Raw genomic sequence first — 17,191 nt, 5'->3', positions numbered from 1 at the left:
GGGGAAAAAAAAGGAAAAGGAGTTTCACCAAAACAGACACACAGCGGTGAGACAGCACATTTATAACCGGTTCCCGCAGGAATACAAAGCCTTTGCCAGCTAGACTGTGTGTTTCCATGGCAACAGAGTCCGGGATAGGGGTAGACCTGGAGAAAAGCGCCTTTTTGTCCGTGACAAGAGGAATCTTTGGCCAGACGCATGGCAAGGCAAATGTTTTCATATTCACTCAAAAGACCATGAAAAAGATGGGGAAAGACTGCTGGTTCCTCTAAACTGAAAAAACATTCAGACGAAACACAAAATTCCTTTACTGCACATGTGGAGGGAACTAGCACAGCCCTTAAACTGGAAATGACAGTAGAGCTGCTGGGCTAAACCCAATCTCTGCAGAATGATACTCCTTGCTCTTAACTTAATGAATGTGTTTCAAACGGGAAACAACCATTTTTACACATTAAACACTTGTTTATGCTGTGAGAGAAGCCTTTGCTTCCAACACCATAATTTGCTGATTGCACAAGAGGATATTAAATCTTTGGGTGTGCTCTATGGTTATGCTTATGCCTTTCAGCTTCCAAAAGCATGCATAAAGGTAAAAACCCCGGGTTGGACTTTAAACCCTTCAATTAAACCTTACCACACGTGACCTAGCTATAAAGGTTTCAGATGCTCAGTGAATACAAGTGAACCCTTGTTGAGAGCTTGTCTTTCAAAGGACAATCTGTGTCTCCCCAGGGAGCAACAGAGCCAAAAACATTCCTGCAGCCTAAAGATTTGAGAGCTGAGGGGGGAAAGGAAGAAGAACACAAGCAATGGAGGCTTCTGGGCCTATTTGTACTCTTTGGTGAGATATAAGAAGTTTGACCTAGCAGGTGCTTAAACCCAGCATGAGTCAACTGGACAAGGAAAGGTGTTCTTTCCCATAATTATAATAAAATGTTTTATGTTGTTCCTGGAGAGAGCTCCAAACAGAGTGTAACAATTTATGATGTATAAACACAGTATTAGTGCACCTGTAACTTCTTTCACATTGATCAAAGTCAGACAATCTAATCTTAATAATAATAATATATAATAATAATAATAATACACTACATTATAATACATTTTAAATCTGTTTCCTGTCTGTGACCCTGTGTGTCACTGATGTTTGGGACATTTTGGGAGATTTGTTTGGTTTGCTGTGGGTGTGGCCCACAGATAGCTGGATTACAGCTATTAATAACGATAAAAGAACAGTAGCAACAATAGCAAGCAATAAGATCCAAAATAACCACAGAACATGTCATACAGCAGACAAAACTCACTGTACACTATGACTGACTGTTTACTGACTGGTCCGTGTTGGCTGTAGATTATTCAATGCCAGTGGCAGTTTCACAGATGCCAGTTACATCAACCTCTGACAGCATTATAGGGCGGACAGCTCACCAAAATAAAATGTTGGGCTGGAATTTTGACCAACTGAGGAGATGTGCGAAACTAACAAGCGATGTTGTGCTTCATAGCAAAAAGCTGCATTACATAGTTTTATTACATCGAAACCCAGCAGTAAGTGGCATTTCTTATCTGTATTTGAATAGTAAAGTCTCACATACCACCACTGCCTGACAATACCAGCCCCAATTCAAGAACGCCGGCTCCTATTAAGACAAAGTCTAGTTGTTGTTTTAAATGTACAGAATCTGAAAGTGTTTGCATGTCTTATATGCTGTTGAACATAAACATAGGATTTTTACTCCACAGTTAAACAGTAAGTTTAAATGTAAATTTGAGTTTCCCTTTAATGTTTCAGCTGCTTCTATTGATGTTGTGGTCACTGACTTGGATATGAGGAGAGAGCGACCTAAAGAATCAACCTGAGAAAATACAGCTGGGCGAGATCTGAACCACATGCTCACAGACGCCGTTTCATTTTTGTTTTCACCCACATTTGTTCCTCGTTTTCAGCTAGGATGCATGCAGAGCAAAAGGTTTCTGCCCGCCTCAACTCACTGGGAGAACAAGGAGTAGGTTACCTTGGGTTAAATATTGGGATGCAGTTGTATGAGCAAACTAGCAGATACACACTGTAATTGCTAGCCAGTTAACAAACTAGACATGAACATAATAACAACAACAACATAACACACTCCAGAAATATTGATTATCAGAAATATAAATTCTTCCAGTCATGGACAGTAAACTACAAAACATAATTTCAAAGTCATACAAACAAAGAGAATTTTTTACCCTTTTCACTATCAAGATCGAAACCCAAGCATACAAATTGACGCTCTGGTCTCTTGTCCATCAATCAACAAGGTATAAAGCTGACTGACAGCCTTTTAATCCCACAGTAATATAAGACTGTGGAGAAAAGGGATTGTGAAGTTGCTCTGAAGGGGGTCTCAGCCTCTTGGCATTGTGTGTAAATGGACAGTATATCCCCTCCCCGCCTCACAGCATTGAAAAGGTACATGATCTACCTATGGTTGTCGGAGCTGTCCTGACCTGTTTGCCCTCCCGCAGGCCGGCTCGGTTTCTGCGGTCCTGTGTCCCGGTGTCACATGAGAACACCGTGGACACTGGGCACTGCCCATTAACTACTGGGAGAACAGGACATCATCTGCAAACACTTTTCTGATTTGGGGATTCATTAGTTGATTCATTCATTAGTTGTGCTCAACTTGACAGTGGATCTAGTTGAACTTTTTGACACAACCTAAGTTACCCCTACCATGCAACAACAGCCTTGCGGTGTTGTTACTGATATGAGATCTAACAACACTGTTTTCATGCAGGGTTGACAAATGACCCATCCTTTTACAGAGTACGTGCATGTGTGTGTTTGAGAAAGAGAAAGGTAGAAGGAGAGAGAGCCCACAGGTGCAATGTGAGTCCTTTCACTCTGTGTGGTAACACTGACTCGAGAGTCCTTTGTGTCTGAAAGTGAACGTGTTCTCACAAATTGTCTCAACACTTACACTGCAGAGCGTGCACAGAGCCAAAGGATAGATTTCCCTGGCAGAAATCTGAATCCGTTTAAAGAAATGTACAAAATACAATAAAAATGAAGGCTGAACAATTTTGATAAAAAATGCGATTATTTTGACTGATATTGGTTTGCAATTTGATTTGTGACAATCAATCGACATAAGTGCTTGACATCAACCAAGAATAAAACAACACAGCATTCAATAAAAGACAAGAAAAAAAAACATGAAACATAGAAAACAGTAAGCCAGATAAGGTTACTTAAAAACATCAGAAGAAGAGGGAAGTTGTTGCACCACTACTGTGTATTAAAAGCCATTCTAAATAAATAAAGTTTAAAGTTTTAAAATAAACAACATCCGTTATAGTGCGAATGTCAGGGAAAAGCTTGTTCCAGAGTTTTGGGGCAGCAACACCGAAGGCCCAATCACCCCACTGTTTGTACCTCGACCTCGGGACTTCTAAAGTCTGCTGATCCGAAGACCACAACAGCCGATTTTGCCCACCCAAAGTTATAAGCTCGGACAAATACTCCGGGGCTAGGCCATTTAGGGCTTTGAAAACAAACAATAAAATCTTGAAGTCGATTCTAAAACGCACCGGAAGCCAGTGTAGTGTAAATCAAACGGGAGTGATGTGTGCACTTCTAGATGTATTTGTTAAAAAGTAAGCAGCAGCATTTTGCACAAGTTGAAGACGCGAGATGGATGTTTGACTAAGACCAACATAAAGAGCGTTGCAATAATCTAGCCTTGAACTAATAAAAGCATGAATAGCCTTTTCTAGATCGTGCCTATTAAGAAAAGGCTTTACTTTAGCCAGGAGACGAAGTTGGAAGCAGCTCATTCTGACAACATTGCTAATCTGCTTGTCAAATTTCATGCTGCAATCGAATGTCACACCCAAATTTTTGACAGTTTGCTTGGCGCATGAAGTCAAAGCTGGATTGTTTTACATGCATTTAGTACTGAAGATAATACACTCGGTTTTATCTTCATTCAGATTAAGAAAGTTCCGAGAGAGCCACAACTTGCCATTAAGCAGGCAGTTGTCATTAGGTTTCATAGGGAGATAGATTTGCAGGTCATCTGCATAACAATGAAATGACAGGTTGTGCTTGTCTATTATAGCCCCATAACGGCAACATATATAAAGAGAACAGGATGGGGCCAAAAATTGAATCCCGGGGCACCCCGATAGAGAGGAGCAGATGATGAGGAGAAGTCACCCATTGTGACAGAGAAACTCCTACTTGTCAAATAGGAGCTAAACCATTTAAGTGCGGAGCCTTGGATGCCTACAAAAGGCTCAAGGTGTGCAAGAAGGACTGCATGGTCCACTGTATCAAAAGCTGCTGTCAGGTCTAAAAGCACTAATCCAGTAGGCTTTGTAAAGTAGGGGCCTAACCACAGCCTGTTTAAAAGCATTTGGGATAGAGCCAGAACTGAGACAAGAGTTAAAAAAAAAGTAAGTAGACTCGACCCAATGGTGCTAAAAACCTCCTTCACCATCCTGGCGGGAACAATGTCTAAAGCACAGTTGGTAGGTTTCATGTGGTGTTCAACCTCAGTGAGCAACGACAGAGAAACAGACTTAAATTCCTCAAACACAGCAGAAGGCACAGGATCAGCAGGTACAAACACACTAAAATCAACACTGGCGTTTTGCCTGACTGAAGTTTCGATTTATTGTTCAGCTCTAATGAAATTCTACATTGACAGCAGACTGTAAGAAATTTTAGCTCACAGAGGAGCTAATATAGGTCTCAACTGAAAAAGAAAATAATAAGTCTGAAAACACAAGAGTGTTGCCAATTCACATCTGTGTTCTTCTTTCTCTTAATGTAAGACAGGTTCTCACAGACAGCTGTGTTTCTAATCTGCCTGGAATGAAGGAGGAGAAAGAGAACAAAGAGAGAGATAATGTAACAGTAAGACGGTGTTGGAGATGGAGATGAAGTTGAAAGCCAGCAGTGGGGAAAAAATGTAAAGGCATTTCATAGTGAAATGTGAACAGCTAAGAATAGGATCTCTGTGCTTGTTGTCAATAGTTGTCAACCGGCCGAGTCTGGAAAGTACTTCATGAAAACACACAGCTGAAAAACAAATTAGGCTGACTAAGCGAATGAAAATAAGGAAGGAACTGTGTGTGTGTTTGTGAAGAGTATGTTTGTATCCATGAATTCGTGTGTGTTTCATGTTTTTATATAACTGAATATACAAACATGAGTGAATGCACACTGACCCATAAAAAAACTGAGGTCACCGCAGGTGGATACTGCTTTTTTAAGGTAAGGATGTGGTTTTAGGATTCTGGTTATAATTAAATTAAGGTTAGGCGTGTAGTTGTGATGGTTAAGGTTATTCACTTTCTTACTTCTAGGTTATGGGGCTAGGGAATGCATTAAAAAAAATCATATGAGACAAAAAGAGGGTCTCAGGAAGGAAGCAACTCTCCACCTCATAAACTGCCCTCCACACACACACTTCTGAATTAACTGTCGATGTATAGCATTAAATATTAGCTTCTGTCATATCCAGGTGCTCTGCCATTCTTGTAAAAATCTCCAGCAGGGTGTTGATCAAACAAGAATATTAGCAGGGCTGGGCATGGGAAATAACCTAGACTGCAGCAGCAGAGATATTCTGTGGCCCTGCACTGCATTGACTAGACACTGATATATACATCTGGAGTTGGTCCCCAGGCGCGGCACAATGGCTGCCCACTGCTCCCTTGAGGGATGGGTTAAATGCAGAGAATGAATTTCACAACATGTATGTGACAATAAAGGTTTCTTCTTCTTCTATCCAGCAGATTTTCCCTTTTTATTGTTAGGATTTTATAGTTGGGGGGTGGGGGTCTGGAGAGTCATATCTTGGTTAAGCAACTAAATCTCTAAACAAGGAGGAATCTAATTACAGTTGGTGTAGTGGTGAAGGTGCAGGGCGGTGTTAAAGAACAAAGGCTAACCAGTAACACTGCACATCATGCACGTCCATGTAGATTTGTGGTGGTGCTGCTACAGCACAATTCAGTGAAATGCTGCAGTAACTATAAATCAGTTCACACATTGTAAGGATCAGCTATAGTAAGCTCTGAAATACCTCACCTTTGCTACGGATTTTCAGTATATCTTGTTAACATCTGAGCACATTTCGCTATGCAATAAAAGATTTTCTGACTTTACACAATTCACTTTTATTGAGCCTCCCAGCCCTCTATTGTGCGTCCAGGTTAGATTTTCCCATCTCAATTTCAAACCACAGAGAACAATGAATGCAGCAGCAGTATTCTGCATCAATGTTATTTAGTGGTAATAATTTGATGCTGGATCAGCATGGCACTTGTCAAATGAAGGTCATGCTGTGAGGTGTTATATCATTGAGTGCCTTTACACATTTCTTGCGTGTGACTGGCTGTGATGTTCAGCTGCAACCTGTTTATTGTAGCTTGAATAATTTATTTAGTCAATACAAGATGTGTGGATTTGTCAGAAGCAGAAATTTAGAAAGTACATGTTGGTTACAGTAAGGCTGCTTTAGGGAGAACTGATGAATTGATCACAGTAATAACTATGCCACTGATATCCTTACATATTTAAAGAAAAAGAATAAATACATATCTATAAACATGAACTCATAAAATCACAATCTTACCTGGTAGGCAGCGTAGCCCAAACACATCTCGACTCCTTGCGTTCACCCCACTCTGACTCAGCATCCTCTCCTGTAAGAGAAACAGAGCAGATATTAAGATCATTTAATGCTTCTTGTTTCCAAAGCCACTGCAAGGAATAGTTAATTCCTCAACATTTTTGGAGCTTGCGTATTCACTTTCTTACTTCTTACGAGTTAGATGAGAAGATCTATCTTTACACCAAGCTAAGCTAATCGGCTGCTGAATGTAGCCTTAAATATAACAGACATGAGAGACGTATTGATCTAAGAAACCAAAAAGCAGATTTAACAAAATGTCAATATTCCTTTGAATTAAAGTGACAAAAAGTACCTATCAATGTATCATTTTTTGCTAACAGAATGCTACATTTTGTTCACTACACCTCACTGCAAGAACCTAAATACCCTGAATGGTTTTGAAGGCAGTGATCATTTAAAAGGAACAAAGTTCTATTTCTAACCTATTCCTAAATACTGGTTTTAAATTGTTTATTTAAGAAATAGAATAAACAGAACACAATAACTACATACACAAAATCTTGTCACCTTTGGTCTTGTTGACTGTACTAAAATGATGTCTCTGTCTGCTTCTCTCATCTGGCTTGTCTCAATGGACTCATTTTCAAAAGACAAAGAAACAAAGCCAAACCACACAATGCTCCATGATTCTTTGTTTCCATATTGCTGTTTGTTCCTGCTTTTTCTATAATAATAATGAAGTCTCACATACTCGACTCTGTTCTACAAGCAGAATCCAACCCCACAGAGCCAGAGCTTTCTATAATCAGACTGCAAGCTCACTAGCACATATGCTTCCACTTAACTTTGCTTCTAACCCCCCTTGTGAAGGCCATTTACATTTATCAGCTTCAAATCCCATAATATGCCAAGGCCTGTAATGTGAAAGCACGATATGATTATACAGGTGGTGAACAAGCTTTATAGTAGTACAAAAATAGAGTAAGGCCCTGAGTTGGCATCCAAGAAAACTTTAGATTGTAGAGCCTCAAATATCTCTCTCAGCAATTCTGGCTGAGTTTGGCCCACAATGAAACTATTAATCACGGTTTCATTTAGGGCACGAGCTCTATCACAAAGCACCGGCAATCGAGTCAGCATGGATGTGCGAACAATAACAATGAATCTACTCATTCGCCAATGTTATGCTAACAATTTTGCAGTGCGGTGAATTCTGTCTTAGCAGCCTGCTCATGAAAACCTGAGACTCTCAGCTTGTGGCCCTCCATAAAAAAACGGGGGAAATTCAACAAAGAGGACCTTTGCTCCTTGAAAAGGTAGTAAAATCACACTTATACGTAGCTGGGTGTTTTCTTTGCATTTCTTGATGGAAAATCAACACAATATCAAAGAAACATTTTTTATTTAGATTTGACAATTTTTTCATTCACAGTTTTTGAAATATGAAGCAAACATTTATAATAATATGAATGATTATTAATATAGTATTATAATTAATATTTAAATATTTGCATATATTGTAAACTGTTAACTTACCATTTTGTTTCCAATTTCTTTTTAAAGGGAAGTATGGACTGTAGAAGTCTTTCTAAACTGTTAAAACTGTTGAAAATGTTAAAACTATTCACTCATTAGCCTAATTAAACTAGAGCTAAGTGAGCCATGAACTTCGTCAAAAAACAAACAAAATTAAACAAGAAAATGTGAACTTAATTAATTCAAATAATATGAGCAATAACTGATGCCATATGGGCAAGTATGCTCTGGTGCAATATATTTTCCATACAATTCTATACTACCCCTCCAAAATCTGTAATAAAATTATATGTGTTCATTCCAAGACATTTAAGATAGGACTACAGTTCCAATAATTTTTCTGACCAAATTAAAAGGCTAGAAGTTGTTTTGTCAAAAAAAAATGGATAAAAACAAGTTTTTTTTGATGATAAGGCAGGACAATAAAATTTTACTTTTACTACGTTTCTGCCAGAGCATTGTTCATTTTTTTCCATGTGGCTTTAAAATGTCTTGTGCTCTCCCCCAGTCTCTCCATCAGCACCCACAGAAAACCTGCAGCTGAATTCCTTATCCCCTTTTAAGAACATCAGAGGCTATTCAGACTCGTTTTGTTATTCTTTTCACAAGTGTCTAGGATCTGTCCTCTGAAAGTTGTCAAGACCGTTAAATGGGCCTCAGGGTCGTATGAGGCAAGTGAACCTACTAGATAACACTGCAATGCACAAGGTGAAGTGCTACTGGCACTCTGCAGACTTGGCTATGTATATAAAGTGATAAGGGTGATATGGTTAAACTAGCAAAAACTTTATTTGTGTACACAAAACATGTGACAGAAAGATCTAAAGCAAATGCATTTATATCTGAAATCTAGGCATCTATCCTTGACTTGCAAGTTTTGCACTACAGAGGCAAAACAGGCAACAGAGATAAGAAAATGGGAATGAGATAATGTCTAGGCATAAACTTTAAGATGGTGTGGTCAAAGCAACCCACATTTCCAGGGCTGTGTTTAAGCTGAAATTTCCCTTTTGCTTTCATTGTGTGGCTTCAGCTTCCCCCACATAGAGTCTTTCTCCCCGTGTTGCCTCTCTGCCCCACTTTTGCCCTCCTCTGCTCCCTCCCTTCATCCTCAGGGACAGTGGCCAAGGCTTAATGCAGTTTCCATTGCTCATAGCTTCCCCTTGCTACTGTGGCCAGACTTCTGCAATAAGCGTGCTTGTGCCTGGGTCTGGAACATACTTCTCTTTCCTTAAACAGCAGACCAAACTTATGGGGAAAAAGAATGAATGGGAGTTTTGGAGGGACACTGGAGAAATAGCATTATCCTGTTGCATCAATTATGTTTCCAAACAATTTTCTGTGAGGGGAGAAAGGCTCAGGACTAACATTTCCACCTCTTGACAAAATTCCATTTAAAAAAAAAAAACAGCAAAAGAAAAAAGACGACTTAATTACTGAATTAGAGATGCTTTTTGCAGTGCTGTCATGAAACACACTGTGGAGCTTCAGCATCCGTTTTTAAGATGAACAATTCTGAAAGCTACTACTGCTCCCACTGAGACATGCTCAGCTTGAGGCTTGTAAAATACGCATTATATTTTGGTCACTGCTCACTGTACTGAAAAGGGTCACATCCAGTTCATTTGCATTGTGCTTTGCTTTTCCACAAGTCAATAGGGACAGTTATACAACATCCTCCTCTTACTCCGTACAGAATGAAATCAGATTTTCTTTTGTCTGCGCATGTTAGCCTCAACACGAGAAAACATAGTAATGACGGAAACAGATTGTGACATATAGGGTGAAATAATAAATCAATGTTTCATGAATTGGGAATTCAGATGGTTAAAATTTAATGCGAACATTTCTGCATCACACTATAGTGAATATTCAGCTTTTAACCCATTTCCCTGCAAAAGCCTGAAGCAATTAGCACAGCTCTCCCTGTTGTAATGTTTTAATCTGAAACCTTCCATGACTGTCTGGCAACAAGGGAATAGTTACTGCAATGCCTGCATTCTTATCTGTCCTTCATTATAAAAGCATCAGTCTAGACTTCTAGACGCACAACACACAGATAATTACCAGCTCTTTTAATGGCATCTCTGCTGAATGATTTGCAATTAATTGTCTCCTAACACATCTGTGTCTACAGTACCACCTCCTCTTAACAGTGAGTTACACATGTGTTGTAAGGTCAGTAAAGGAAGGTTCAATGGTCATCTGAAGCCAAATAAAACTAATTAGCTTGCTACAGGAGGATAGTAGTTTAATAAGAGTCAACAGCCATGCTAACGGGCATCCCTGTGAGACTGTACTTAGGCACAGCAGTGCGTCGAGCTAAATGCTACCATCAGCATGCTTATTTTCTCACAATGACAATGCTAACACATTGATGTCAAGCAGGCTTAGTGTTTACCATGTCCACCATCACATTTAGTTTGTTAGCATGCTAACGTTTGCTAATTAGCACTGAACGCAAAGTACAGCTGAGGCTGATGGGAATGACATTAGTTTTGCAAGAATTTGGTCATAAACCAAAGTATTAGACACATTGAGTTATGATCTGATGATGACATTAAATGAAAAGATCCCCAAAATTATTACAAGAGATGTTCCAAGCCGAGTAATAGCAGAATTAAAAAATATCAAGTACAAGTGCAGCTGGCCGGACAGCAACTTTTCATCACTCACTACTCACTACACTGCCTGTAAAAGGAGCCCTGACATGTTTCAGGGACTCTTTTTTAAATAGGCATGAGGGTTTCCTGGTGGGCTAGACAGACCACTCTGTGACCAAAAGATCACGTTGATGCCCACAACAGGCAATGTGTTGATCAGCAGCAACACTTCTCTTGGTCTCTGGAGCACACTTGTATCTAAGCCCCTTATATTATCACCAGCAGTACATCATTGCAGATGACAGTGTCAGCTAAATGGCTTAAGTGAAAATCTAATGCTGAACATTGAACATTTTCAGCAGCTCATAATCATCTCTTGTATGAAACATCATTTTGACAGTCAGCTCTACTCTGACAACTCAGGTCCCACGAGTCAGATTATCAGAGACATACAACAGGCAAATGACCTAGCCTCTCAAGACCTAGCCCTTTTGCTCTTGAATAGTGTTGCTGGTTAATTATCACCCAATGGCAGATCAATACAGGACCATAAATCTGCTCTAGCGTTAAGAAGAGCCCATTGTTGTGCTCTTTGGGAGCTTTGGCATCTCAGAGGCTGGCCGTGAATGTGACGGCCGGGTCCTATGGGAGCGGGCGTGGGTGACTGTACTGCTTGGGCCCACTCCTATCAAGCTTGGATCTTCAGCCTCACTGAATAGAGCTCAGATGATCCCTCCTCTGGCATGTTTGCTTCTGTGGAGCTTTGTGCTGTGTGCCTTTCATGCTGACTGCTTCAAAGCTGGCTGGGAGATGCAGATAGAGTGAACTCAAGGGGACAGGCACAGCCAAAATAAGCCTGAATAAGCCTGTTATCCTGTCAAGATGCAGGCCTGGGCATCCTTATGTAGCATGCATATACTGCTGTTGTTTTTTGCTTAATACCCCTTGGGTTTGTCATTTTTCAAGGAAAACTACCAAATGTCCTAGCTTAAGTCACTTAACTGTGAGGATTTTCTGCTTTTCTTTATTTTATGTGACTGTAAACCACATCTCTTTGGATTTTAGACTGTTGGTCGTACAAACCAAGCAATCTGAAGATGTCACCTTCAGCTTTAGGAAATTGTGATGGACCTTTTTGTAAAATAAATAATTAATCAAGAAAATAATCTGCAAATTAAATGATAATACAAATAATCATTAGTTGCAGCCCTATCATAGTTAATGCCATCCAAAATGGCTTGGGTGACTGTGATTAAAGGAGAGAAGATTCTCCAGAAGATGCAAACTGCAAAGCCATCTGGTCCAGATACAGTCCAGGATCAGATTCAGTTTTCTAAAGCTGTTTTAGCACATGCACACGGAAGTGAAACCCACAAGAGTGTGTAGGTGGCCTGTGCATATAATCTACACAGCCTACTACTCTACATTACCATATCTTAGGCTCAGCCACATTCTCATATTCTATTTGGACACATGGGATTCCATTGGTTTGATGGTTTCTGAGAGTGTCATTCGAAGGTAATCAAATTCAAAACCCCTCTACCTCCCAACACTACTGTCTCCATGGCAACAGCCAGATGTTGTGCAGTGCACATCACCCCCACTCCACATGCAAGCCTCGCCCGAGGGCAGACCAAAGAGGCATCTGTTACTGTTTTCCCCCTGCGGCTGCTGAAAATAACCAGTGAGACAAAAAGCCAGGCAACACAAAGATGGTGCCAAGAGACTGTTCCCAAAGGAATGAGCAACTCTGAACACAGTCATACTATGTGTACACATTGCTTTGTGCTGTCTATCAAATGAATCTAACCTATATCCTCTCAGGTGCTCCTAAACGGGGGAAAGTATCTTACTGATCATTTAAAATGCAGTAGCACAAGGATTTCATATTTAGCATGTCAAAGCAACTCATTGTAGCATTATTTAGTGCACAGCTCTCGGGAGATGATGATCGTCTGCATCATTTGTCTTCGTGTACAACAACTTAATCCCACATGAGGCAAACCCCCAGTCATGAGAAGTGATTAAGATTCACCACCCCTTCACTGGTCTTGTGTAAGGCATGCAGCCAAAGACAGTGACATTATGTATGCTTGCAGTAATTATGCATCTCCCTGTTCAGACAGAAGGAGACAGCAGCCCTGTGCAGTTTCCTCCTGTAAAGCTGCTGTCCTGAGCTGTGAACAAAAATAACACAAGACAGTCCACATTCACACACTGAGTAGGGCTGTAGGTTTCTAATTCAGCCAGGCTGCAAACTACCTGAATGTGCATTTATAGCTCTGCATTGTGAATGACTGTTTCCTGCATCTTGACATCTTGCCTGCTTCCTGGCCTCTCTGGTGTTTAATCACAAGAGGAGTGTTGATGAGTTTAACGTTATAGCACTGAGAAAGCAAAATTAACTAAACTCATCTGATGGGCTTGCAAATCACAATAACGTTATAGCTGAAAATGACATAATCTACGCTCTTCATTCTAAAGATTTTACTAACGCAAGTCCCACACCGAGAAGATGAAATACAGGAGCAAGCCAAGGAACAAGCCAAGCGCTGCATTTTCATAACCAAAAGCTTATAAACTGGACATCTGCAATCCATTTAAAAAAGAAAATAAAAAGCTCAAATAACATTATATTGGGCTGGATTTTTTTAAACTCAAATTATAGCTCAGTCAACAGTTTAAGCGACAGTATAAAACGGGATAAATCTAGCTAATGTTAGTGCTGTACAAGTCTGTCACTAGGTTAGTTAGCGTTAGCTAATGTTAACGTTAACCTTGCGCCTGCCAAATAACGTTTTGACCTTACCTTGATATCTGGGAGCATTTGCCGCACTTTGAATGTGGTTTTGGATCCTGTCAACATTATTGACTACAGGTCAGCTCGACTTAAATAGAAAAATACGACGGAAATAAAGCTGACTTAATGAAAATTTTAATAAGTCTGTTATTAATTTATAAGCTAACGGTCGCTGGGTTAACGTTAGTGTTCTCCTCTTTCCATTTTTAGCCGTAGAAAATCCGTCAGAAAGAGAAGAAAGGTCCGGAGTCCTGTAACGGTTAGCCTGTCTCACCGGCTGCTACAGCTGAGGTGTTCAGTGTGGACAAGCAAACTATTTTCGCTCTTGTCATCGCTATTCGCACTGAGCATCCGTGTCCCGACCACACAAATAACAAGAGCACACCCCGATGAAGCAGCCACTGAAATATCTTTTACTGGTGTTAGTCACAAACGGAGAGATGTGTTCACCGTTACTGCTCCTTTTCCGAATCATTGCGCTGTGTTTGTTTATTCCTTCGCCATAGTGAAACACACACTGTTGATGGGGGGAAAGCTAAGCAGTCGAGCTTCTTAAAGGGCCAGTACACCTTGACCACGAAAAAGCTGGCGAGTCCCAAACTCTCAGTGAAATTTCTTTATTTTACGCACTAGAAGCTGAGCACAGACACAGAAAGTATTAAGAGGTCAGTTTCCAACGCTTTCACTAAACCCCTCGAACTCACCATTAATCAACAATGACATTTTACACAGCGGTGGAAGAAGTTACACAATAACACAAACAAAAAGCACGAGTAAAGTACCATTAGCAACATATCACCTACACTATAGAAACTAAAGGTACTCCTTGTGTTGTGTTATATATTTAAGTATAGCACTGGTCGTGGGAATTGTATGTTGGCTATACTGCTTGCCTTGCAAATTTTAATTTAACAGCTCTAGTATACCTAGTTTATATTTTTTATTTCATATATTTCTAATTCTTTATTTGGGTCTATTTATCTGTACTCATGACTGTCCTTGTGTTGTTGCCACACCCGAAAGTGTCCTCTGGGGATCATTAAAGGCTTATCTTTTCTTATTTTATGTTATTGGATTGTTAATACTAATGCATCAATAGTTTATCAGGTAGTTTAATCTGTAAAAATATGCATAATATTTTAAAAATCCATCATATGTCTGGTATATAACAGACATATGACATCCAATTTCTCCAATTAGGAACAAGTTATCAATCACTTGATTCATTCTGCATATGACCAGTTTAGTCATTAGTCCTGGAAGGTAAGCTAGTGCTTGGCTAGAGTCTGTAGTTGTAACAACAATGAAAATGTTTAGTTGTATTTATGTTTTCTTTGAATTTCTATATGCAGTCCCCTCCAAAAGTACTGGAACGGGAAGGCAAATTCCTTTGTTTTTGTTGTTCACTGACGACATTTTGGTTTAAGATCAAAAGATGAGTATGAGACAAGAGTTCAGAATTTCAGCTCTCATTTCCTGGTATTCACATCTAGATGTGTTAAACAACTCAGGACATATCACCCTTTGTTTGAACTCACCCATTTGTCAAGTGATCAAAACTATTGGAACATGTGACTGACAGATGTTTCTTGTTGCCCAGGTGTTGCCTCTTAGGTTGATTGTCCAAACATTAAATAGCTCTGCATGACTAGGCTAAGTTTTCATCCTTGGTTCAAACCTATAAAGACTGCATTTCCTGTTAAAGAGGATAAACCAACATGACGACAAGAGAGCTGTCTATGGGAGAAAAGCAAGCCATTGTCAAGCTGAGAAAAGAAGGAACATCGACCAGAGCCATTGGACAAACATTGGGCATAGCAAGCACAACAATGTGTGCTGAATGTCCTGAAAAAGAAAGAAACCACTGGTGTACTGAGCAACAGACGTCCAACAGGTCGGCCAAGGAAAACAACAGTAGTTGATGACAGAAATATCGTGAGAGCTGTGAAGAAAACCCCCAAAACATCAGTAAGTAACATCACCAACGACCTCCACAGTGCAGGGGTGAAGGTATCACAATCCACTGTTGGAAGAAGACTCAGAGAGCAGAAATATAGAGGCCACACCACAAGATGCAAACCATTCATCAGCAGGAAGAATCGCAAGGCCAGACTGAAATTTGCAAAGAAGTACAGAGATGAGCTGCAAAAGTTCTGGAACACAATCTTATGGACTGATGAGACCAAGATTAATCTCTACCAAAGTGATGGAAAGGCCAAAGTGTGGAGAAAGAAAGGAACCGCTTATGATCCGAAGCATACAAGCTCATCTGTGAAGCATGGTGGAGGTAATGTCATGGCTTGGGCGTGCATGGCTGCTTCTGGAACAGGCTCATTAATATTTATTGATGATGTAACTGATGATGGTAGCAGCAGAATGAATTCAGAAGTGGACAGAAACATTTTGTCTGCCAATTTACGGAGAAATGCATTGAAACTAATCTGGAGGAAGTTTATCATGCAGCAGGACAATGACCCAAAGGCAGGCTTGAAGCAGTTATTGCAAGCAAGGGTTATGCAACCAAATACTAAATGTTATTTATTTTAAGATTAGTTGTTCCATTACTTTTGCTCACCTAAGAATGCTGTGGTCTAATACAAAGGGAGATATGTCCTAAGTTGTTTAACACATCTAGATGTGAATACCAGGAAATGAGAGCTGAAATTCTGAACTCTTGTTTCATACTCATCTTTTGATCTTAAACCCAAATGTCTTCAGTGAACAACAAAAACAAAGGAAGTTGCCTTACTGTTCCAATACTTCTGGAGGAGACTGTATGTCTGACATACAGTAATATTTAATTGTTTTATAATTATGTTCAAATGTTAGTGTAAGACCTGTAGGCTTCTCTGTGGGCCCATGAAGCCTTCACTCCAGGAGAGCCATATGTCTATCACCACTGTGACGATGCAAGACAAACAAGCACAAACACACACAATAATATTCAGTTGGTGCACATTTGTACATTTTGTTAAACTGTATTATATATGTACTATGTTCACTACTATCATGTCACTACAATGACTGACTGTAAATGTGTAAGATACACACACAGTTGCACCATTTAATAGTAGACACATGTAACCAGTTAGTATCACATTTTGAATGCACTGGTTTAAATAAGCTCACAGATACAGACAGAAATGTCAAATGTTACAACCATCCCCGGTTTCTCGTACCTCAGGACTGTATTGTAATGTATGTGCATCATGATGTCCGAGTTTGTCTACCTATCATATGGTAGGTGCCTGACCTGTTTGATTTTGAAAGACATCTTTATGCATACAGTTAGATGAATGAAAGACTCACTTTTGCTTTTGTGCTCTGGCTTTGTATTTAGGCAACTCATTGTTGAGGGTTTAATTTGAAGCAGTAGCTGAGCCAGTAAGCCAACTTCCATAAAACCATTCAACTCTTGCCCTTCTGGTGTTTCAAGGCCGCAAAACAAAACAAAAACAAAATAATCCTGTTAATTTACCAGCTAAAGCCTCTTTTTGGTCAGCAGTACCTTTTTCCGATCCTGTAGCTGGTCTGATCGGGGACTGGCTCCTCTCTGCTCTCATCCAAACTTGTGCAAAGAAACCACCAACTCTCTTTCAGAGAAATACCGAAAGCCAATT

The 17,191-nt window shown here is 39.9% G+C and overlaps 1 protein-coding gene across 1 annotated transcript in view; it reads right to left on the bottom strand.

Annotated features, from left to right (window-relative positions):
• The window catches only part of mtmr11 (myotubularin related protein 11), a 36,943-nt gene extending 22,842 nt beyond the window's left edge, over positions 1-14,101 (bottom strand). The window contains exons 1-2 of the mRNA XM_038710682.1: positions 13,581-14,101; positions 6,633-6,702 (exon numbers count right to left, since the gene is read on the bottom strand). Coding sequence (XP_038566610.1) covers positions 6,633-6,702; positions 13,581-13,637 — 127 coding nt within the window. The 5' untranslated portion in view covers positions 13,638-14,101. The remainder of the gene's footprint in view (positions 1-6,632; positions 6,703-13,580) is intronic.
• Positions 14,102-17,191: the final 3,090 nt, after the last annotated feature.

Source organism: Micropterus salmoides, unplaced genomic scaffold, assembly GCF_014851395.1.
Source record: "Micropterus salmoides isolate LMB-PRFRI ecotype aquatic unplaced genomic scaffold, ASM1485139v1 Ms_hic_scaffold_11, whole genome shotgun sequence".
NCBI classification, from domain to species: domain Eukaryota; kingdom Metazoa; phylum Chordata; class Actinopteri; order Centrarchiformes; family Centrarchidae; genus Micropterus; species Micropterus salmoides.
The sequence above is the reverse complement of the archived record's forward strand: the minus strand, read 5'-3'. Positions and strand labels throughout refer to the sequence as shown.